Source organism: Hesperophylax consimilis, chromosome 29 (genome assembly GCF_061612785.1).
Source record: "Hesperophylax consimilis isolate HC1 chromosome 29, BYU_Hcon_1.0, whole genome shotgun sequence".
Taxonomy (NCBI): domain Eukaryota; kingdom Metazoa; phylum Arthropoda; class Insecta; order Trichoptera; family Limnephilidae; genus Hesperophylax; species Hesperophylax consimilis.
This window is the reverse complement of record NC_142864.1, coordinates 9,155,568-9,180,642: the sequence shown is the minus strand read 5'-3', so window position 1 is coordinate 9,180,642 and position 25,075 is coordinate 9,155,568. Positions and strand designations below refer to the sequence as shown.

The following is a 25,075-nucleotide window of genomic DNA, read 5'->3' as shown; positions in this document are numbered from 1 at the left end:
CTGGAGGGGTTTAAATACCTAGTATTAAGGTACCTAGTCCTTTATGTAAAAATAAGGAACTTGAGTGAAAAATATTGTGGCTTAAAAAAAAATATTTATATATATTCATATAGATTATAGATCAACAAATGCCAATTCTGAATATAAAATATTTGTTTCGTACCGACGATTGGTACTTGGAATGGACTGTATTTTAACGAAAATAATGATCAAGCGACGGTGTTATCACAAGGAAAAAGGAGTGAGGGAGAGATGCCTTTATCCTGTAAATGAGGTTTGTTTCTATCGGAGTCCTGTTGGTTTCTGGAAGATTCCGTAGGTTACTTATTGTTCACAGATGCAAACCTTATAAGCACCATTAATGTTTCAAAAAATGAACTCTTTTACAATCACCACACACCACTAATTAATGTATTTAACTTGGGTATGATAATTTACACTATTTTACGGATTTTTAGCGAAATTAATTGTTACGATGAGCAAAATACACTGGGTCTTGCAGCATTCGGCTTATGTCGATTGTTTACAGACTAGTTAGACGGCGGGCTAACATTTGTATTTAAATACCTCCCTTTCAAACCATCTTCGTTTTCTTTTTAAACGCTTACTACAGAGCCTTAATTGCTAACGTTTTAAAAATTCAAAGTTCCTACGCGGGTTCACCACAAAACTCAGATGGTATTTAAGAGTTTTCCTTTGAAAAACTGTATCACAAACGCCTTAGGAAAAATCCCTATCTACTAAAAATAGACACTCAACCCAATTCCATTTTTAAAATTGTTCAAGTAATGAAAATGTCAGCCATTGAACTTTAAAAAGAGAACAAGATTTTTCTTTGAAAAATTCTGATTTTTGTTACATTTGCTTCTAGGCTCTGCAGGCGGCTCTTCAATAGGCTTCGCACAATTTAGTAAAGTTTTCCGATAGTACACTTTTGCCTCTTTGTATGTACAAAAGCAATTTATTTTATCTCTTTACATAAAACACCTTTTTTTCACATAAAAATCAACCTCACTAGGACTGAGCCTGTATCGAGGTCAAAAATTTACATTATAGTGAAACAAACATAAGAGTATCACAAACATAAATTAATTCTACATAAAAACACAAAATATTTCAAAATTAAAGAAAAAATGAGTATTAGATGTGTTACCAGATGGGTAATTTGACAGTATATTGTAACAATATTTGAACCATAACTAATCATTTATCTTTATTCAAAAGAAGAAGCAAAGTAGATAGTAAAGACAGATAGGGTGACATTCAATTTTTAGCAAATGGGACTTACATAAAATCTTATTATTTAAGAAAGGACAAGGATGAAAAAATATTAAGACAATCGTCTGTCAATACATAAACCTTAATTAACTTTTTAAATTTAACTAAGGAATTGGTAGATTTCATATGATTTGGAGGAATATTAAACATAAGTGGTGCCTGATATAAATAATTTCTTTGACCAAAAGAAGTTTTAGTATGTACCGCCACAAAGTTCAATGTAGAGCTAATTCTAGTTGTCCGCATTTGTTGTGTTCTTTCAGCAAATTTAATATTGATAAAAAATTGACAAAGTATTTGAGTGATATATAGCTGTTTTATGCACATAACATTACATTCCTTATAAAGTAGGTTGGATGGAGAACAGAATTTGTTTTTGTACATCACTTTAAGGATCAATTTTTTAGTAGAATTGGTGCGAAATGTACTTATCCTGTAGGTACCTTATTCATTTTAATATTTAAATCCAAATTTTAACCACCTGTGAATGCCTAAGAAGGATATCCATCTAGTATAACTTCGTTAATTTGAAATTCATTGGATGAAAGAAAACTAATTTCTACTAAGTAACAAACTCCTATTAACTAAGAAATTCACTGGGCGAAAGAAAACTATTTTCTATTAAGTGACAAACTCATATTAACTAAGAAATTCACTGGAAGTAAGAAAACTAATTTCAATTAAGTAACAAACTCCAATTAACTAAGAATTTCACTGTACGAAAGAAAACTAATATCTACTAAGTAACAAACTGCAATTAACTAAGAAATTCACTGGACGAAAGAAAACTAATTTCTATTAAGTAACAAACTCCTATTAACTAAGATATTCATTGGACGTAAGAAAACTAATTTCTATTAAGTAACAAACTCTTATTGACTAAGAAATTCACTGGACGAAAGAAAACTAATTTCTATTGAGTAACAACTCCCATTAACTAAGATATTCACTGGACGTAAGAAAACTAATTTCTACTAAGTAACAAACTGCTATTAACTAAGAAATTTGCTGCTAGTCAGAACTCAAGAAATTATGGAATGCTGCCGAAATAGTGTATTTTGACATAAAATTCGAATTTTTTCCTAGTTAACCTCCACGTGGAGTTTATTTTTGACCAAATCGGTTTCAGATTTCTAAAATTTCAAGATTACCACTTACATTATTTGTAAACATTATTTGATGCACCTCTCTAATTTTCAGATTTTATAAATATGAAATTATAAATATATAGGACAATTATAGAAAAAAAAAATCTTCTTCGAAAATAGTTTGGGAAATTTAAAAAAAAAATTAAAATTTTTCCATGTTTTTAAAATTGAAAACATGTTTTAAAATTTTTATGATAACATCTTATTGTTTTGATTATGTAAATTTGTATATTTTTTAATGTTCTTAAATTGGAAAATAGAAAAAAAATTCATCTGGTAATTTATCTTTTTTGGACGCCACTTATTGAAGTGGCGTCCATAAAAGATAAATTGTTACAATAATGCTAAACTGTACAGTCATTAAGATAATAATATCACAAGATGTAAACGTCTCGAAAGCTTTGCAAAAAGAGGATTTTGTAGCATTTCGGACTCCACTTTTATGGAGTAATTGAAATTAAAAAAAAAAACTAAAATTATTTTCGTGATTTTCCGCGAAAACTCAAATTCCAATCATGTTTTTGTTGACAAAACTCGGATACATATATAATACACAATAAGCATCCCAAAAAAATAAATGTTGAATAATCTGAATTACACCGGTTTGTTCACTGCTAAGTGACCGAACCAAATGTTAATAATGGAGCTTTGGTGACTAATTTATTGCTAGTTGAGAGCTTTACCCTTCCACCACAGAAGGCTGTTAAGGCGATGCCATACGTAGTAATGCAAAATCAAGTGTTTTTAGCTTGAAAATTTGGTCGCCTAGAAATGTTTCAGATGCTTCAATTAAATACTGCGAGTAGAATACATCTTGGCCTTTGAAATAATTGAGTAATTTTTAGATAAGTCTTTATTATTCACAATGTACATTTGTTACGTATAAATTTTTTTATAAAATTAGCGACCGGTTTCGACACGTCCGTGTCATTAACTAGCTATTTTAAAACTAAATTTTTAAGTGCAGAAATATGGGGTTTTATTTAGTTTGGTTCTTTGGTGGGAGGGATTTGAGGGAGGGGGAGGGGGTTGAGAGGGAAACGGAGGGAGGAGTCAACATAACGGGGAACATTGTCAATAGAGGTGATTTGCAAGGTGCTATTATTTTATTTACCATATTAATGCTTGATGCGCACAAATTAAAATATTTATTAATGTTAGAATGTTTAAACATAGTTTTATCCCGGTTGAAGCTATGGCCTGTCTCTATCAAATGATTAGCGAACTCGGAGAAATTATTATTTTTTAAACATAGTTCGTGTTCCCTAATTCTGGTTTTGAAATTTCTTGTAGTCATACCTACATACTGCGAGTTACAATCATTACACTCTAAAGTGTATATCCCATTTTTATCTAATTTATTTGAAACATCCTTGTTATTAATTAAGTTTTTTATTTTAGAATTAGTGTAAAAAGCTGTCGAAATATTAACTGGTAACATGCGGGATATTTTTAAGAATAAGTCGCCTGTATAAAGAAGTTTTTTATATATTAGATTTTTACTAGATTGAGTGTTATTATCTCCACTATAAATGTACTTTTTTGAAAATATTTTGGTTTGTTTCTTATTAACTAAACGATTAATTATGTCAGGTTTATATCTGTTGTTTAGAGCTATTTGTTTTATAATGTTAATTTTATTATTGAAATTCTCCATATTTAAAGGGACATTTATGGCTCGATGTATCATTGAGTTGAAGGAGGCGAGTTTATGGGACAAAGGATGAATTGAAGTAGAAGGTATAACACAGTCAGTGTGTGTAGGTTTTCTATAGATGTTAAAAACATTAAAAACACACTTATTATTATCTAAGCTGATGTTTAAGTCTAAAAAATTTAAATTGTTATTATCGTTATGTTCCAGTGTAAATTTTATATTTTGGTGAATGTTATTAATAAAAGTGAGAAAATTGTCTAATTGTCTGTTGCTACCTGTCCAAATTACAAAAATGTCATCAACATATGTTTCCTCCGTTTCCCTCTCAACCCCCTCCCCCTCCCTCAAATTCCTCCCACCAAAGAACCAAACTAAATAAAACTCCATATTTCTGCACTTAAAAATTTAGTTTTAAAATAGCTAGTTAATGACACGGACGTGTCGAAACCGATCGCTAATTTTATAAAAAAAATTATACGTAACAAATGTACCTACATTGTGAATAATAAAAACTCATTAAAAACAAAAAATGTCTAGAAATTGTTACATAGTGAATGCCAAAGAAATACAAAAAAATTTTAGAAAGTCTTTTTATAAGCCCAGAAAAAAACCATGTATAAGGCCTATGAAAACTACTTTAAAGTTCAAAATCTCCTACTTACGAACCCATTTTCGGTTATGTTTTTATTGTATAATGTGGAAAATTAAGTTATTTATAAAATGATCGAAAAAAAATTAAATATTTATGCCTGAACATTCACAAAATAAAATAAAAGGCACTTTTTGGTCATGTTTTTTTCTTGCATAAATCAAAACTGGCGGATGGTGTTAAGCGGGAGTTTAAACCTTATCGCAAACTACGTAAGGGCTAATATTGATAGCGGCTCGATTTAAAATATTGCACGACGTAGTGCATCGCCTTAAAAGGCCATTGGTTAGGCTAAGTGTGGAGCGATTTGATCAGACAATAACAAAATCGTATGAGTTGTATGACATTACGTCTTATCTGCCTACACTTGCGAGGTAAATAATAACACGATAGTTACTTAGTTAACCAATCGATCCAGGAAATGTAAAGAAGTTGATGGGACTTCAATTCGTCTATGGTCTCAATTTAACAATGACACATTGTGGAACCAGGAGATAGCCACATATCCAATAACAACCCTGGTGAACATTATCGAACGGGTCGGGTTACTGGGAATGAGGTAAGATGAGAGATGGCACAATGGGCTCTTGTTCCGAGTGCTCACGGGAACCATCTTTAAACCGTCTTACCATACTCATTTTGCTTGTGTCTGTAACTCTGGTTCAATGAACGCGGAATTGCTTTAAAGTCAAATTCAAAATTGTAACAATTAGTTTAAATAAATTCAGACAAGCATTAATCACTCGAGTGATTTTCGGCATTCTATGCCGAGTTTGAAAAACGTCTTGAGTGATCGCACGCTATAATATGCCATTTTGACTAGGTTTGCAATTAAGATTTTTAAATAGGTGAATTCATTGGCTACCGCTATAATCAGTTTATATGTCTCTGAATCAAAATTCAGAGGTATGATTTTTATTAAATGAGTGCGAGAAATTTCCAACTTGAAAGCCAATCACTCTACTCATATTCCAGTTATTGACGCGAGCACTCGAGTGGTTAAACTTACTTCTAATAATATAATATTTTAACAGAAAAAAGATTAAATAATATTTCCTATTGATTCGAAAACTCCGTAAGTACTAGCTTTACAAGAACAGCCATTTCGCAGAAACGGCTGTACAAAAACAGCCATTTTGCATGTTAACATAATTAGGTATATTGACCTGTACAGAGTGCCACGTAATCTATATATCAAACGAAATGGAGTGGTACGGGAGGTCATTTGCAATCAAAATGACCTTACATGAAGTGGTTCCACCCTTCACCTTTTCAATGTTATACAATTTTTTTTTTTTTTAAATACTCAGTATGTCAAATTGAAAAATTAACTTTCCATTTTATTTTTAAAATATTGACCACCTCCTTACCTGTAAGTAACTTTTAAGTTGATATATATATATATATAGAAGACAAACATAACCCGGGTTACGAATAACCTGACAATATATGAAAATCTCCTACTACCACCACAGTAAGCGGAAAATGTTACTTGTGTTGTGATAGAGGACTTAGCCAGCTGAGGAATTGAACACACTACGCTTGGGTGGGATTCAAACGAGACGCCAACTCAGCCACTGACCGGTCGATATAAATATATTGTAGAGTGACCAATTAGTTACTGCCTAAAATCTGCATAAAATGCTGATATTTTTTAGTTTTTGTTCAACTTCCAATGGTACATATTTTTTGTGTAAGTTTAATTCAAACTTTAGGTTTTATTTTTTTAATAAATTAATAATATTACGTAAAACTAGAATTTCTTTTCCAATATTGATGGAATATTCCAATATTTATTAAACAATTTTTTTTTAATCCCAACACAAAAAAAAATTAAAAACCTTACACTTTTTTGTCTAAAAACTGAATTAAAATTACTGATAACGAAAAAATAAATGCAGATTTTATTAGAAAAATGCATTATAGACCCTATTTTAACCTCAATTTTTCATTGTTTCATATAAAAATAAATAATAAAAAATTCACAAAATTTCATAAATTTTTCTCAAATTTTTGTTTTTTTTTTGCTATCGTAACCTTTGGTTTCATGGAGGTGTACATTTTAATTATTATGTGGTAAACTTTGATTTGAATATAAAGCGTGGTGTTTTTTCTTTTTAACACCGTTTACATCATATTTCTGACCATATCAGTAAAGGAGATAAAACGATTTATATTAGACCATATGAGGTTAAAAAACACATTTAGGGGTCATTTTGATTGCGAATCCCATATATCACCCCACTTCGTTTGTTCTATAGCTTATTGGACACCCTGTATAAGTAAAGTTCTCCTTGACATAATGTTTGAAATAAGTAAACTTTAGTTGAAAGTTTTTATCATATTAAAACACTCGCTCGTCTCAAAGTCCCGGCGCCGGGGCTAGGTCACGTAAAAATGGACGTTAAATTGAAAGTTCCAATTTATTTTCCATTTAATGTTCCATAAATCAACTTATGAAGCACTTTATTTAATCCTTGCCAGGATAATATTATATACCAGTAATTTTATACTGAAACAATCTTTCAAACAAATAAAGTAAGTTTAATATTATTATATTGACAGCCTGTTCTTAATTCAAAACATTTTGAATTTTATTTGTCACTTGCTGACCTGTACCAGACCTATTATTTCTTTTTTTTTTAATTTTAAACGAGTAAAATAACACAAATTAATCGAATAAAATTTACTTGCGCACGCTGGGATTAGAGCCTGTGTTCTCCGGTTTGCTAGTCGAGAGCCTTACCCCTCGACCAAGGAAGCCGTCAGCAGGTTATCAGGCAAATTATCTGCAAAGAAATATTATGTACCATGAAAATGTTCACAATTATCCTACGAGAAGACGCAGAGATTTTAGGCTTCCCAAAACTAAACTTTCATGCACACAAAACAGCGCGTTTTATAAAGGGCTAAAACTTTATAATAACCTACCAAATGTCATAAAGAAAGCCCCAAGCCTTAGCACTTTTCGTAGGACATGTGTTTCATATATAAAAAATAATTTTTGATTGTTGAACATACTCACCAATATTATTTTAGTCACCTAGATATCTTATATAATGTAATTTTGTGTATTTATCTTTTTCTCTTAAAATGTAATTGTTATTTTTTTATATTTTCCTACTAGATGTATGAAAAAATTTGCGTGCATCTAAATAAAGATTCAAAAACAAACAAGGTGTGCACAGGTGTAGTGGGTAGTCGATCGCTTGACTCCGAACAATTTTAAAGACGATCTTTATTGTCTGAATTGCCCGAGTGCTCGGAGAAAAAATACTAATTTTAAATATTTCTAATTTACTAAAAATCTTTTCTAATTATTCATAATCCGATTAAAACGGGGTCGCAGACCCTTAACGGTTGGGTTTACTAATAAACTATTATTAAAATGCAAAAGTTTTATCATGATGTCGGAACATTTTTTTATTTATTTAATTCAATTTGTACAATTTTTCTGCATTACAGATTGAGGTATAGGTCGTCATAACTGTACGATATAGTTAGTTATAGTTTATACAATGTATTTGCAGTGACAAAAACCTTGAAAGTGCATTGTAGGACATGAAAAACATATCGATCTTTTGAACAACGTATAGAAAATACGTGATTCTCCCCACGGGTGATTTCATGAAAATATATATGCTTTTGCTTTGATAATTGTATATTATCAAAGCAAACGAATGTAGATGAACAGGTGTTCTGATATATTGAGAATTAACTAAGTTAAACAGGTTGGGAACAAGGCTCAGATACCTGGGAAGACACATTGTAGAACTAGAAGACATAGCCACATATTCAATGACAACCCTGGTGAACTTTATAAGAGGGACCGTATTACTGTTAAAGGATTAGGTTAAATGGGTGATAGCACAATGGACCTATGGCCTAAGTGCTCACGGGAACCTTACGTCAACCGTCTCTTATTATAAAAAAAAGTTTATCAGGAAACGGCCCGCAACCCTGTTTTTAACCGGCTTACCAATAATTTGAAAAGAAGCGATTCGGGATGACTCAGTCGAGTAAGTACCACCTAAACCTGCATTTTTAACTCTGCGCTTCAGCCGATTCAGCCGGTAATTTTTTTTTGTGGCTTCCACCCTTCAAGGGTCTTCTAGGCCATCATTTCAAATTAAGGAGAGAGGGGAGGTGAATTTATGTATTAATTTTGTTTAAATTGACAAATTTCATAATTATATAAAGATTGGAGTCGAATGCAGACGTGAGATGAGGTGTTGAATGGAGGGAGGCATAGACATATGAATATTAGTAGACCTGCCCTAAGTGATTAAAAGCGTATTATCCCCACTCCCCATACCGGTTCCATTGGAGCCGGCTGGGCTCGCGTATGGCCTCAAGTGAAATTTGAAAACGTGACGTCATCATTCTTGTGCGAACTATGGTCGAGGTATCATCGGTTCATTTTACGAAATAACACGGCAAAATGTTGACTTGTGATATGAAAACTTGTAAAAATAGATGTGAAAAAGAGAATAAACCCAATTGTCGTATTACATTCCATAAGTAAGCATTATTTTACTCTATTTTAAGCTTATTCACACCGTATTATATGGATCAGTTTTAGAAACATATACTATCACATCACAATGTAGCGATTCTCAAGTGTGCTCATCGTTGTTTACTGGGGTAAGTAAATTATGAAACATTTGTAAAAGTGTCTTAACTAAATACTCTGAAACTAACTACGACTCTGCAAACAGAAGAAATTTACTTTGCCGAATTTGGACTTCGCAAATTAGTTCATAACGTGGCGAGTAATTTGCGCTCCCATGTAAAAATGTCTATTCATTCAAAAGCAGATTTTACTTTTAAGAAGTAAATGGTGATATTATAATGCGAGATGCCTATTTACTGTCAGATTGATTTATTGACGAATCACAGTCAGCTTCACCCCCTTCGTTCTTCAACAGTTGATATTACCCCTCGCCATTATCTTCTCGTCTATTAATTCCTATGTCTGTGGAGGGAGGTAATTTTAGATAAGGCTTGATAGAAAAGAGGATATTTGATTAGAGAGGGACAACCAAAAAATATGTGATATAAAATTCGCACTTCTAGACCACAGAATGTACAATCTGAGGAGTCAAGAACCTGAATTTTAAAAAGGTGATAAAGAACGGAACCATGTCCAATCCTCATTCGAATAAGTGAGGGAATTCTTTTTTTGGACAGACCTGCGGTTGAATTTTCCCTCTCAAATCTCTAAAATAAATTGGGAATCTTAACGACATAAGTGATGATGTCGTGTACGAACAATATTCGGCGCGCGGCCCGGCGTAATGGATTGACCTAACGTCGACTTTGCCCTAGCAGGCCTAGAAAATCGATATTTTCGTGGAGTTTTTTTGATTTATTTCTGATGATCGTTTTACTTGAAACTTTTCTAGAGGGATCCCTCGAGAAGTTTCATTAATTGCCTAGAAAAATAAAATCTGGTGCTTACCGCTAATTTTAGAGTTGAAAAAGTTTTAAAACCGTTTTATATCATTTATTTTAATGGTAAGGCCCTATTTTTTAAATCTTAAATATAAATAACTTACATCCGTGGGGATCCCTTTAGAAACATTTGAGAATTTAGTAATACGTTCATCAGAAATAATTAAAATGTTAGCGTCAAGCAAACCTCCGCTATTAGAGTCTTATGTCGCCTTAACAGCACTTTAAACTAAGCTTATCTACCTGATTTGCCCATTGCTTTTTCTATTCCTCAACTATCTAATAAATTATAATAACAATTATAAGTACAGTCGGCAGGTATAATTCGGCCTTTATGGAGTATGATTTTGGGCACCTCTGATCTACAATACCTTTGTAAACTCACAAATAACTAGCAGTTATACAAAAATGTATGTTTCTAATTTTCTTTGTTGATTAACCAAAATTTCCCCTGCAATCTTTATATTTTAATGTTTTCTTTATATTGTCCAAAGAAACGTCACTATCTTAATGACTATTATTTTATTCAAACTTTCTTTAGGCATGTAATTAGGTACCACATTTGAATAAAAGGTTATTTATTTTAATAAAAATGTCAAAATAAATAAATAAATGACGATTAACATTTTCTGAACCATTAAAACGGTCACCATCTTCAAATGGAAACGGAAGTGCAAAAAAATTAAAGGCAGATCAAATGACAAGCGGTCGAGATAAACCAGGACATCGCTACGCTCAGTCAATAATGTTAATAATTCTTTTAAATGCAGACTTGAGATATGGTAGGCTTTTATTTGTCTTCTGCTCCGTGATTCCTAAAGGGTAGATATTTGTAGGAATTCTAAGAATTACGAGTTTTTCGTTCATACAAACCTAATGAATCGAAGACTTGGGTTATGATAGGTTGTGTATTATCTCGAATCGAATGAAATTTCGTGCGAATTCTGCGAATAAGGGTCTGAAGATAATTCGCTTGCCCTGAATTTTGAGCCGGTGAACACTGTAACTCTATTTATTGTATTTGTGTTTAATTCGTAGAACTCCATTTGATTTATTTTTTTTAATTTAATTAAAATCAAATTTAATAATATAATTATTAAGTTCTGCAAGTATTTTTTGGTTTTTGTTATTGTTATAGCTGTTTCGGCTTTCAATGCCATTTTCAAACTGTCCAGTCAACTGTGACTGTAACTGTCCTCCCCACATTCCAGAATAAACTCATTATTATTAATAAAATAATTAAAACACTTTGTTTTTACCACGATAATCTTTATTTTTTATATAAAGTCAACATGTTTCGAGAACGATGTTCTCTTCATCAGGACAATTAATGTACTAAAAACTAAATTGTCAAGTATATAGAGACAGGTGTGGGTAGAAAAGGAAGTAGTGTGGTGGTGGGGGGTTGAGGGGAGGGGTGAGAGGTGGAAAGGGGAGGTGCTTAGAAGATCAAAGACAAAAAATTACAATGGAAATATGTTTAAGACATATTAGGTTATTCACAAAATTAGTTTGATTATTAATAATATTTAAATTTCTATTGACATTTTTCCTAATTTCTAATATTTCTAAAAGGTCTAACTTAAAACCACTAACATTAGTGTGTAAAATTTTAAAACCAGTATTTATGTCAAATGAATGGTTGAATTCAATTAGATGGTTAGCAAATTCCGAATAATTATTGCTATTTAAACATCTCAAATGTTCCTTAATCCTTGTTTCAAAATTTCTGCAAGTTATTATTTTAAATATAACAAAAAACGATTATATTCCAGGTGTAAGAGAAAATCTTATACAATGAAATATGTAGATCGCAGTTTATTTTTTACCAATTACGTAACAGAGTTTTTTTGAGGTTTACAGTGTATCCCGTCTTTTTGGAAAAAACACCCAATATTAAAAAAAACGATTAAAAGAAATAAGACTTGGCACTTCACTGAAAGTAATTTTTCTTAGGTTAAACATTAAGCGGAGATGTAAGTTTTTAGATTCTCACGGCCAAAAGCATTTTTGTTGTTTGTTTTTGGGGTGTTATGCCGTGTTGCGCTAACTCCTTCTTTAGCCGACGTTTCGAACAGCGTTGCAGTGTCCATCATCAGGGCAGATCCGGTAGATCTGCCCTGATGATGGACGGTAGATATACACATCTTCGGATCTACCGGATCTGCCCTGATGATGGACACTGCAACGCTGTTCGAAACGTCGGCTAAAGAAGGAGTTAGCGCAACACGGCATAACACCCCAAAAACAAACAACAAAAATTAAGCGGAGATATTCCTAAAATAATACAATAATTGGAAGATTGATTCCAATTGAGATGCAAGGTGTATTATTATGTAATGTCTTTAGCCCCAGATAGTCAAAAATGTATTAAAGAAGGATGATAAAAAATTAGAGCAGAAAATATCTGATGGGGAACAATGACTGTAAACGAAATTTATTTATGTTTAAAAGATAAACAATCAGCCCATTAATAAATCATGAACTACATTGTTTTATATGTTTATAATGTAATTTACATGTTTTTTGGGAACAGATTACCGTGTACGAAAAGCGCTATAAGTTTATTGGTATTTTACTGTGATATTTTATAATTTTACAATGGTACCCCACAGCAAAATCCCAAACCGAAGACACCAACCTCCGTCAAATATAATTTATGTTTGTAAAACGCCATCTGTGTTTTTACAAGGCATTATTTTGATAAATCACAGTAATAAACCTTTTTCCTTTGATCGGCTCCCCAAAATCATCATAATCCTGAAAACGTGATGAATGGGCGACTATGAATTTGAATGGGAAATTTTCAAGAAATTTTTATAAAAATAGACCCGGAATTTTTGATACCTTTTATGGTTATCGATTACTTGGAGATTAATGTTGAGAAGCCATCTAAAGTTGGGCACACATTGGGCCCACGTACGCGACGCGTGCTTTACTACATAACCAGGCCTACATGCATACTTATCCTACGCACGCAACGCTTATTTTAATCATATCATCGCGATGTTCAATGGAATTTATGTTTTAAATCAAATCAGTCTAACTTAAGGCGATGCACTACGTCGTGTAATATTTTAAATTGAGCCGCTATCAATAACAACCCTTACGTAGATGGCGATAAGGTTTAAATTCCCGCTTAACACCATCCGCCTGTTTTGATTTATTCAAGAAAAAAACATGGCCAAAAAGTGCCTTTAATTTTATTTTCTGGATATTCAGGCAAAAATATATATTTTTTTAATCATTTTATAAATAACTTAATTTGCCATATAATACAATAAAATCATAACCGAAAATGGGTTCGTAAGTAGGAGATTTTGAACTTTAAAGCAGTTTTCATAGGCCTTTACATTATTTTTTCTGGGCTTATAAAAAAGACTTATCCTAAAAAATACTCGATTATTTCAAATGCCAAGATGTATTCTACTCGCAGTATTTAATTAAACCATCTAAAACATTTATAGGCGACCAAATTTTCAAACCAAAAACACATGATTTTGCATTACTACGTATGGCATCATGGCGTGGATTTATTAAATATTTCTCTCTAACATTTAGGTTTTGAGGTTCCTTAAAAATATATGTTTGGTTTTAAAATAACATTTATAGATTTGTAAAGCCAAAGAGATAATTACAAATATGAAATTCCCTCGTTAAAAAAATCGCAAAATGATCTACGGAAATAATTAAAACCACGTTTTTTTGTTATTTAATATGTTGTAGGTATGAAAAAATTCACAGTATATCTTTAAATGCAACATAAGCATTTTCCGAGAGATTTTTGCTCTATTTCAAACGAGTCGTGTTTTATTAAATATTTTCACCATTTTCGCTAAAACCGATTGTTGGGATAGCGGCACGAAATATAAATTATTCATTTTGGCTATTTTTGGGATTTTATTAATGGATTCCAGTATAAATATTTGAGGCAAGCTGGAAAGAATTATTATTCCTCTTTCTAACTTCAAAAAAATAAGTATGATAGAAAAAAAAACTTCTGTAAAATATAAATTCCCGGTATTATATGACCCTCAAACGCTGGGGGGGTTGATAAGAATCAAAATTCTGTTTTAAGAGGAGGAAAGGAGGATGGGGTGGTTTTTTGGAAACTCGTGTGAACGGAGAATTTCCACTTTTTTAAAGGTCAAGTGTGCAAAATTTCATCAATCTCGGAATAAAACAGTAGCCTATAAATCAAATATGAATTTAAAATAATTACTAATCCAGTAAAACATGTATTAATAATTTTTGTTTGTCTTTTTGTCAGATGTGGGTGGTGCTTCTAGCACTGCTCGTCTCCGCGCACGCCCGTCCCCAGCTCGACGGGCGCGACCGCGAGCAGCACCGCGAGCACGACCGCGATCAGCACGACGGCCAGCCGCAGCACAACCGAGAGCATCAGCCCGAGCTCCACCAGCTGCAACAGCAGGCGCTGGGCCCGCTGCACGTGCAGCCACGTGACATCAACGTGGTCAATGAGCCCACGTGTGACGAGCTAAAGGCCATGTGGAGGTAATGGATGTTATTATTATATTCTTCAGGGGGTCTAGCAACGTCAAATCGATAACGATCTATGGGCTGAACTGACGACGATTTTATATCGATTTCCCAAGCACGATTACGCCCGTTAGGTCTGTCGATAAAGAACGAAAATGGGAAGTTAATAGGACAATGTGCTAACTTTAGCAATAACACGTGTTATTCTGAACAACTGCCTGAATTCTATTTCTCTAACCACTGGAACGTTCTGCTACATAATCAATTTCATCCTTAAGCACTCGAAAATTTTTAAGTGTTTGGCTTGGATATTTCCCACCCTCTTTCATAAAATTTTATCTCCGAATTTTAATATGGAGACATATAAACGGCTTATTGTTTTGGAGAACCATTGAATGCACGTATCGTTATCGTATATTTGTAGAATTCATGAATAAAATCGTCAAATTAATAAAGCGTTAAGTTTAGAGAGTACATGTGGTTGTAGAATATATACATTATACATTATCATAATATAAAAAAGAAAAATAAGAAAAATGATGTATAGCTATTTTGGGTTTCAAGAAGAGGATGGAGAAGTTAAAGAATTATAAGAAGATATAAAATGTGAGAAATTATTAGTAAATAGATAACACTAATTAATTATGTACATACTATAACGCTAAGTTAGGAAATAAGGATTTCTTATGTTTTGTTTGAAAGGTGATTAAATTGATAGAGTGTAGAATAAATGCGTATTATAGTTGTAATGTATTCCGTGTGTAAGGATCCATTTCGTAATTTGTTTTTTGAAGGAATGGGGTTGACTCACGTTTTTTAGCTTTTCATGGATAAGGTTAAAGATTTTAGGAGCTAGGAAGAAAAATTGTCTTTGAGCTGACGTGGTATGTAGTGAAGGTACTTTGTAGTGACCGTTGGTTATTGTTCTGGTGGTGTAGTTGTGTTGTAAGATAGATTTGTTTGTATATTTGAACAGGAAATGTATTAGCGAAAATTTTAGGTGGAGTTGTCGTATTACTCTATGAGGAGTCGAGTGGAAGGGAATCTTGTCGGTCGCTTGTTAATGACAAGTATTACCATTTTTAGGCTTTTAGAAGAGGTTCGATGGTAAGTTGTGCACAGCCACCCCAGATTAAAATGCCTATTATTTACTTTAAAATTGCCATTTGTTGTACCTACTTTTAGCAATATTAAACATAATGATTTCTGTATATTGTCTATGGCCTACTTGATAAGCACTGCTATAAATTTAAATTCTAACATGCATTCTTTTAATACGTAAACACATGATCAATAATTTGAAAGAAAAAATATTTCAATAAATTCCAATAACTAAGTCGGAAGAGATGAGAGTCATATTTTGTTAGAGTGTGAAACTACTTTATGATTAATTGAAGATTCAAACGCGCTGGAGTTTATGAAATAATTCCAATAAATTTATTTAAATATCTCTTTAAATTGCCCACATTTTGGCCAGCGTGAGCTCGCGGGCATTTGCAAATTGGCCAAAATACGGACAAATATGTTCCAGTGGCTAAGCTCGCATGTATTCAATTGATCGTGCAAAATTCAAATCTACGAGCTTTGTTAGAATCGTGTGTCTGTCTCCCTTCAAATAAGCCAGCAATTTTGAAAAACGAATAAAATTATACAAAAAATTGTGTATATTGACAGTTAACCGAAACTTATTTGACAGCCTAACTGGGTGGTTGTGTACTACCGACTGTTGGAATATTTTATGTCAATTGCTGACCGTTCTTGCACTTACTGCCTAATGCCGCCAATTACCATAGATCTGTGCTCCGCAACCTTTTCTCACCTACGACGCACCAAAATTCTTCCTAGAATTCCGCGGCACACCAAAAGCTAAAATATATAGATATTCAATTGATACACAAATTTTACAATAATTTCTTGTTTTTTATTTTAAAAGTATATATACATACTTACATATAAATATAACGGTGACCGGATTAATCATCACATTTATTTTATTATTGAAGAAAATATTAGCGATTTCTAAACGAAAATCTGAAAAAGAAAAATCAGAAAAGGATACGGTCACATCTAGGACATGAACCCAAGACCCTTGTCTTTCCGGGACACTTGTCTTCATAATTGAATATTACAATTTGAGGTTTTACTCAATAAAGTTATTATTGGATAAACATTTATTTTACTTACACATACTTTAAAAATTTATATAAGGTCATGGAAAGTGATTCCAAAAATTTAATAACTGGGTTAAGTAGGTTAGGTTAGGTTTAAAAAAATTTTTCATCGTTTCTAATGACTTTATATCACTTTTTAAAGGTGTGTTGAATTTTCACTGTGTTGAGTTATCATGGAACCAAATATAACATATTTATTTTTACGCAATCTTAATAATTATTATAAAATAAAAGTGGGTGTGTCAAGCCTACGCAAGACAGAAGTGAAACTTCTAGTTTCAGCTGATGCTTGGCGTGGCGCAGTTCGCTGGTGTCTGAGAGAGAGGAAAGAAGAGAAGAGAGAGAACGTTCGTGAGCGGCTCCCCCACCTCAACAAGGTTTCACTTCAAAAATGCCACAGCCGAGAATCGAACCTCGCTTAACTGATTGAAAGCCAACCACGCTGAGCACCAACTGTAAGCAAAGCCGCATAAATTGATTATATTATGTAGGTTCTGAAAATATGAGAGCTTGTTATGTTTTATAATGTTACCTACATCACACCCAAAATATAATATATTTTTAAAAATAATGTACAATGTACAGAAATAGAATCCCACACAAGATCGCGTAGTGCGCTCTAGCGAACGGATATTTTATCAGAGGGAGATAGTTTTAATTTTTTTTTCTGTAAATTATTACATATTATCAAAATAAATAAATTAATTAAATAAATGTAATACAATTATCATAATATACGGATTAGATAATAATTTTAATCCAACACAATAACGCAAAGCGCGCTCTAGCGGAGTAATGTTTTATCACAGTGAGATAAGTGTTTTTATTATTTTGCAATATTATTTTCTTTTAAAAAATGTTCTGACCTACTAAAAAATAAGATATTGAATGAAAAAGGCGTTAAAAACAAAAAAATAATGTGCGATGGCCGAGAATCGAACTCGGATCAACTGCTTGGAAGGCAACTATGCTGACCATTACACCACCAACGCCAGTTGTCGGGATGAGCTAAGAAGCATTTATATGTTACTTCAAAACTTTGACTAGATCAAATGAACTTTAATCGGTGGTGGGGGTACCCGCATTTTCGTTTCGGTCATGAGTCGGTTTTACTCCGGTCCTCGAAATTGCATGACGCGCGTAAAGAAGTTTCACTTCAATAATAAATTAATGAGCGAATAATTATTAAATTAACCTGCGCTTGTTTCAATGAACACAAAAGTTTTATATTTGGCTCGATTTTTGATAGCGCAACCCGAAGTTCTTGGTCAAGACCTTTTAAGCATGACCGCTTATCATTTATAATTAATACAAGCGTTGAAAAACTTTGCTCACATAAATATGTCGTTAAAAATGGAAGTAGTGTTAAGAATGCTTTGACGGAAATGTGAGGATATTCTTTTTTAACGTAAATCCAGAAAACATCTAATTGATCTTCGGAGAAGTGAAGTTTTAATGTCATGTCATTATTTAAATCTGTAAATTCCACTCGAATTTGCAGAGGCAGTGCTTCCGTAGAATTTATTACATTGGTTGCAAAAGGATTTCGAATCCAATCGTATTGTTCCGTATTAATGAAATAAAAATACTGACCAAATTTCTGCTGAAGCATACTTAAATGTTGTTGGGTCAGATCCACAGTTAATTGTTTGTTTTCAATTGTACTATGGTTGATCCTTTGGTACATTTCCAAACATCCTTTTTGCAACTCTTTCTGCCAAAGTTAGTTATTAAGTTCATTCAAATGCTTGAATATATCAGCCATGTATGCAAGTTTGGGTATCCTGTAATTATCATCGAGGTGCTGATATAGTTTGGGCATATTTTGATTTAAAAGAAACTCACACACCTCGTGACGAAGGTCAAACAATCTAACAAAAACTTTGCCTCGGGATAGCCAACGAATTTCAGTATAAAACAATTAGGATTCATATTCGGCTCCCATTTTTGAACAGAGTATTCCAAAGATTCGCGAGTTTGGAGCTCTTGATTTAATTATGTTTACGATTTTAATGCATTCATTCATCGTGTTCAAAAGTTCATCCGGTAAATTTTTGATCATCAATGCTTCTCGATGTATGCAGCAGTGTGTAAATTGTAACGTTGGATTTTTTTGTTTTACACAAGAGACAAAACCCTTTTTACTACCCGTCATTGCCGTAGCGCCATCTATTTAATATTATATATTTTGAAGAAATCATCGGTTACTTGAAAAAATTCTTCACCGGTAGTTCGCTCTGGAACCTCAAAATAAATAATGTTCTTTAATTAAGTCCTCGTCAACGAAAAGTACAATAGCTATCAAGTGTGCTTTATTTTTAATATCGGCTGTTTCGTTGATCTGAAGTGCAATTTTTTCAGCCAATAACAGTTTTCTAATCAGTGTTTCTAATATATTGTGAATACGTCTTTTAACAGTATCTGCAGACAATGAAAAATAGACAATATTATGAAAAATATTTTGTCATTGTGTATAAAATACATAATGAAATATTTTAAAATGTCAAATACATTGAATTTGACCGCGGCACACCTGTGTCCGGCTCACGGCACACCAGTGTGCCACGGCACACCGGTTGCGGAGCACTGCCCATAGATGACGAATTTAGTCAATATCATATTGATAAGGTTTTATCAATCGACCGTACTAGGTCCTCAGGGTCTAGCGCAGTGAAATCGATAACTTTACAATATCGGATCGATAGGCGTAACTACCGATGATTTTATACCGATTTCTCGTTCATGGTCGCATTGATTGGTATTCTGACCGATGTTAAAACATAAAAGTAATAATAATTTCATAATGTCGAATTGAAATAGTAACTTTTTTAGTTTTGGCAGTCCGCATGTACTTTTTGACACTATAAAGGGAGTTAATTAGTTCATGAGATCATTAGCCATAACTAAGAGCTTTTGTTCATCGAAGCTGGAACGGAATCAATTGATCGCGTCATCGATGAATTAATTCAGTCGTATATAAGATTTCTCTCAATTATAAGCTTAGTTAGTTCACCCTATTAATTGATAAGCCAGTTATTTAGCACAGCGTACGACATTATCCAAAAAGTCTTGCATATTTATTTATTCAATTCAAACGCCATAAAATGGCTTTTACGGTATAGTGATAGTCGAATAAATAGGATAATAATAGCAATAAATTAAAGAACAATTAATGTGTTCACCAAAATAATATTGCAAGTGATACAGTTTTTAGTAATTAATAATATCAAGACAACGCATAATTCAAAAGAAATATATATCTGTGTAATAATAGTTGAACTAATTTATACTAGGCTTGTATAAGACCTGTCATAAGTCGATGTGCGAGGTGTCCATGATAATAGTCAGTAGTGAGTTTATTGTTAACCACAAATTATTATTATTTTATTTTTTATTATTTTATTATATAAGTACATTTTTGTTTATTTGTTACAATATATGATCAAATATTTCAAGACCCCTCTTCCATAGAAGCATTAGCTTGTGGCTGGAAATGGAGTGTACCTACATTGTTTTATTACAGTATGTAGGTAATTAAAAATAAAATGATTTTAAACTTATTTGAAGAATGGAAAGTTACTTAAGGAAACTAATTGAGATGAGTTATTCTTAAGATTAATTCAATTGGAAACATTTTTATTTTTTGTAAGTTTGTCTTTAAAATATTTTTTCACAGTGTTTATTATTTGGATGTTATCATTAATGTTTCTAATTTCTTCAGGTAGTCGATTGAAAAAAAGTCTTGCCCGGTAAGTGTAATAATTTTGTGCAAAGGAAGTGTTTAATTTTGGGCATGGAAAAATATATTTAAGTCGAGTACGGTTTTCAGTTAGAAATTGATACTTGTCTCTTTCTTTTATGATTTGAATTAATACATTTTTAGTATAAAGATCTTTAAATGAAGGCACTTGAAATTCTTCGAATAATCGATCCGTTGGGTAATCGGAAGGTTTTCTTAATATTTATTTATTGTTTATTTATTGCATCTCACTATCCATAAAACACTTTTTTTTTTCGCATAAAAATCAACCTCACTAGGACTGAGCCTGTATCGAGGTTAACAATTTACATTATAGTGAAGCAAACAAAAGAGTAATCACAAACATAAATTAATTCTACATACAAACACAAAATATTTCAAAATTAAAGAAAAAAATAAGTATTAGATGTGTTACCAGATGGGTAATTTGACAGTATATTGTAACAATATTTGAACCATAACTAATCATTATTCAAAAGAAGAAGCAAAGTAGATAATAAAGACAGATAGGGTGACATCCAGTTTTTAGTAAATGGGACTTATATAAAATCTTATTATTTAAGAAAGGACAAGGATGAAAAAATATTAAGACAATTGTCTGTCAATATTATTTTAATTATTAACCTTTGTACCACTTCTATTGGAGTAAGGTTAGTTTTGTATGTGGATCCCCAACTAATGATACCATATTGTAGAGTTGATTGGACTAAGGCATAATATATTAAATAAAGGTTTTTTAAAGACAAAAATATTCTGATTCTTAAAAATACATATATCAGTTTTCTGATTTTTTTTACAATTTGACATATTTGACAATTTGTTCCTTCCAATTCAAATTTTTATCGATAATTACTCCTAGATATTTGATTGTGTTTGTTTTTTTTAGTATTGTGCAGTTTTGGAGACAGTAATTTTTATTATGTATTTTGGAATTGTCATGAATGATAATGTCAAATTTTTTAGGGATGTCTTTTGTGTGTATTGCAAATGGAATTACATATGTTTTATCGCTATTTAGTGATAGTTAGTTAATGTCGAAGAAATTCTTAAGAGTATTTATGTCTTCAGTGGCTTTAAGTATTACGTTTTCCCAAGTTTTTTCGCTTATTATTAGAACTGTATCGTCGACATACGAAGTAATTTGGCCATGTAGTGGTTGAAAGAAAATGTCGTTAACATATTATATGGTGAAAAGAATTGGTCCAAGCACTGTACCTATTGTACTTAGAATAGCTGAGTAGGCAACGAAACTTGGCATTAACAATTATCTAACACTATAATATATATCTGAAGTAAATAGTTTAGATGTAATAAAATATGTTATAGGAGCCATGCAGAAGAATATTATCATATTGATAACTTATCAAACATCTTGAAGGCCGCGCTAAAAGTGGCGGCTTTTGTCAACAGAATATAGGAATCATATTCTGACCGTACTCGCAAATACAGTTAATCGACCACAGTTGACTATTTTATCAATATTGTATATGGCTTTATCGAACGTCCATGCTAGACCTATATGTGTATTTTTCCTATCTAGGTGGGACACTGGTATTATAAGAGAATGGGTGTTTCTATATCCTCCAGCCGAGAGACAGCAATGTGTTCAGTGTAATCATATTCGATAGTATCCTGGCGAGCGCAAGTAAATTTTAATAAATTAAGTTTTGCAATTTCACAATTGATAATTTAAAAAAAAGAATACACAAAGTATGAAGTTATTTTTGATAGTCATGAAGCTGATTAAATTGTCAACGAGAAAGTCCACAAGATCCCTTACCTAAAATATTTTTTTTGTCTTAATTTTGTGTTTGAAAAATAATCATCTTCTCAAAGCTCATTAGCGTTAGAACGAACTTGCTGGAAGACAAATTTGCAAAAAAGGGCAAAAACAAATGCTTCTTCCGATTATTCGACTGCGAGATAATGGATTTTGAAAAATGTTTTCTTATACCAATATTTTTGGTTATGGTGTGAATTTGAATAATACTAATAATATTCACAAACACCTTTTTTCCTTTTTTTTATTTATTTTTTATATTATATTCAATATAGGTTACAAACCAATTCATTAGAAATTTGGGATCATCTAAAAAAGGTGGCTGTCAAAAATATGGGAAAAAATTAGTTGCAAGATAAAATTGTTAATTCTGAATTTTAATTATGAGATCGACAAATATTGCGTTTAATAAATATGTCCAAGTGGTCGAGTGGCTAAAGACGCTGTCCCGGTAATATAGAAATCCTGGGTTCCATTCCTAGTTGTGACCGTTAACTTTTTTATTTTCTATGTCTTGTTCTGTTTCACGTTTCGTTTAGATTTGATAGTGTTATCTTCTTCTTCAAACTAACAAACTAACTGTCACACCGTTTCCCGTCAAACAACTCAGTCTTCGCACACACTCCTTGCCTCATCCACATTCATACATCGTCTCATACATACTCTTCTATTATTCTCTGATTCTTGACATGGCCCGACTCAAGTATCTTATTCTCTTAATCGTGCCACGTCTTCCTCGGACCTCCCCGACATATATTCCCCTTACACTCCTTCCTTCGGTCATTCGCACTAAATGCTCAAACAATCTAAGCGTCCGTTTCCTAATCTTACTCATTACGCTGACATCAGCCTTGCACTATTTGGGAATTCCATATTTATCTCACGATCATACATGATTTTACCACACACATATGCCTTAGGGATCTCATTTCTGCAGCTTTCAGTCTACGTTCATCCTATCTCTGCCAGGTCCATGGCTCACTTCCATACATCAGGGTAGGGACTAGTACTCCATAGTAGACTGCTAGCTTCTCTTCTTTGGACATTTTTTTTTACCTTCCATAACTGGAATTTCATGCATTTACCTTTCTTTCAATATCTCTTTCAGCCTCTTCATCTCTCGTGAACTACTTCTTCTTCAATGATATAATAATAATAATTTGTTTATTCCGAAATGTGGGAAGGTTTGTGCAATTCCACACTTCTCATAAATACAATAATGTACAATAATATATGTTATATTTGCTTTTACTTATGCAGACTTCGGATGTTGGGAACTCTTATAATTAGTAAAAGGTTCTTAATACAAAAGTGTTTATTTGCATTACAATAACCTGTCTGGCCAGCTGTCCGATAATATCTCTCGCAAGTATACTTGCTATACACTGGCGTCATTTGGCGGGCTGGCCCTGGTGTAGGCTTTATGTCTACCGCCATCTACCGATTAACTACTCAACCTAATTACCATACATCTCAATATACAATAATAAAAACTGATCCAACAACTTTCTCCTATATGCAACGATGCTCGAGTTTGGACTCAAGTTTGTTTGTCCTATCCCTTAAATCTATCCGAGCTCAAGAGGGTTGCAAAACCTGGTACTCGCCCTTCCATGAGCATTTTGGAAGCACTGCAGTATATGGGAAGGTCATACATCATGCGGTAGGCGTTGTTAAGAGGAAGCAACAAGCCAAAAATGTGTATATTCTTGGTATACCTTATATTCTAGGTAAAAGGCATTAAAATCGCTTGACAAACGGAGTTTAGAAACGTTCGATTTCAAGCACAAAATTAGTTTTTAGTTATTTTATAAATAATTTTATAAGAAAGAAAAAAAGTTAATCAAGTGAAACTGTCACAGAAAATTTTAGCTATAATACTGTATTTTTAAAAAGTTGTTTCCTTTACGGGTTCATACATTTCTATTGAAAAAAAAATTTTTTAGTAGTTTTCATTTATATTTTTTATTGAGAAATTTATATTTCTATTTGTATTCTACTCGAGCGAAACGATAGGAAAACCTTCAATTTATCTAAAGAATATTTTTTGGTATTTACAATGTGCACCAATTCGTTATAAATATTAGTCAAAATAGTGATTTAGCATTAAGCTTCGCCACTGCATGCGTAGCCTTTCCATGAGGTTCTTCCTACTTCTTTAGATGAAGTAGGCCCAAAGCTCTCGCGTATTTAAGGATGTACGATAGCAATAGAAATAGCACACGTGGTCTGCTAATCCGGAACCTTCTACTGAGCATGTTCGACTTCATGCTGAACGCTCGTATTTGCCAGTCGATGTCATCGTTGTCCGTCAGCTTATTGTTGATGATGTCCCCTAGTTATTCCCTAGAATCACACGCCTTGGTTAAAGCTCGATTTATCATGCCCATATTGAAAAAGAACCTATCCAATTATTCTGCCGTGGCACTTCTCCAGCTGTTAATTATATAACGACATGTTGCACTAATCCAGAAATAATGTCCCCCTTTACGTGCCATTACTTTAACGGTATATTAATGACAATTTAAGTGCCCGGGAGTGCTGATGAAAGAGGAACAGTGATGCAATTTCATTTTAGTAGCTTTTCAGCAGAGGATAATAATTAATTGCTAATCGGGAACACTAACGAAACTATCAACAAATAGCTATCCTAAAATCGTTAGGGCATCATTAATATT

At 32.5% G+C, this 25,075-nt stretch overlaps 1 protein-coding gene across 1 annotated transcript in view; it reads left to right on the top strand.

The window, feature by feature from the left end:
• Positions 1-25,075, top strand: part of LOC149409854 (uncharacterized) — a 357,579-nt gene that overhangs the window by 85,243 nt on the left and 247,261 nt on the right. The window contains exon 2 of the mRNA XM_089649364.1: positions 14,457-14,701. Coding sequence (XP_089505490.1) covers positions 14,457-14,701 — 245 coding nt within the window. The remainder of the gene's footprint in view (positions 1-14,456; positions 14,702-25,075) is intronic.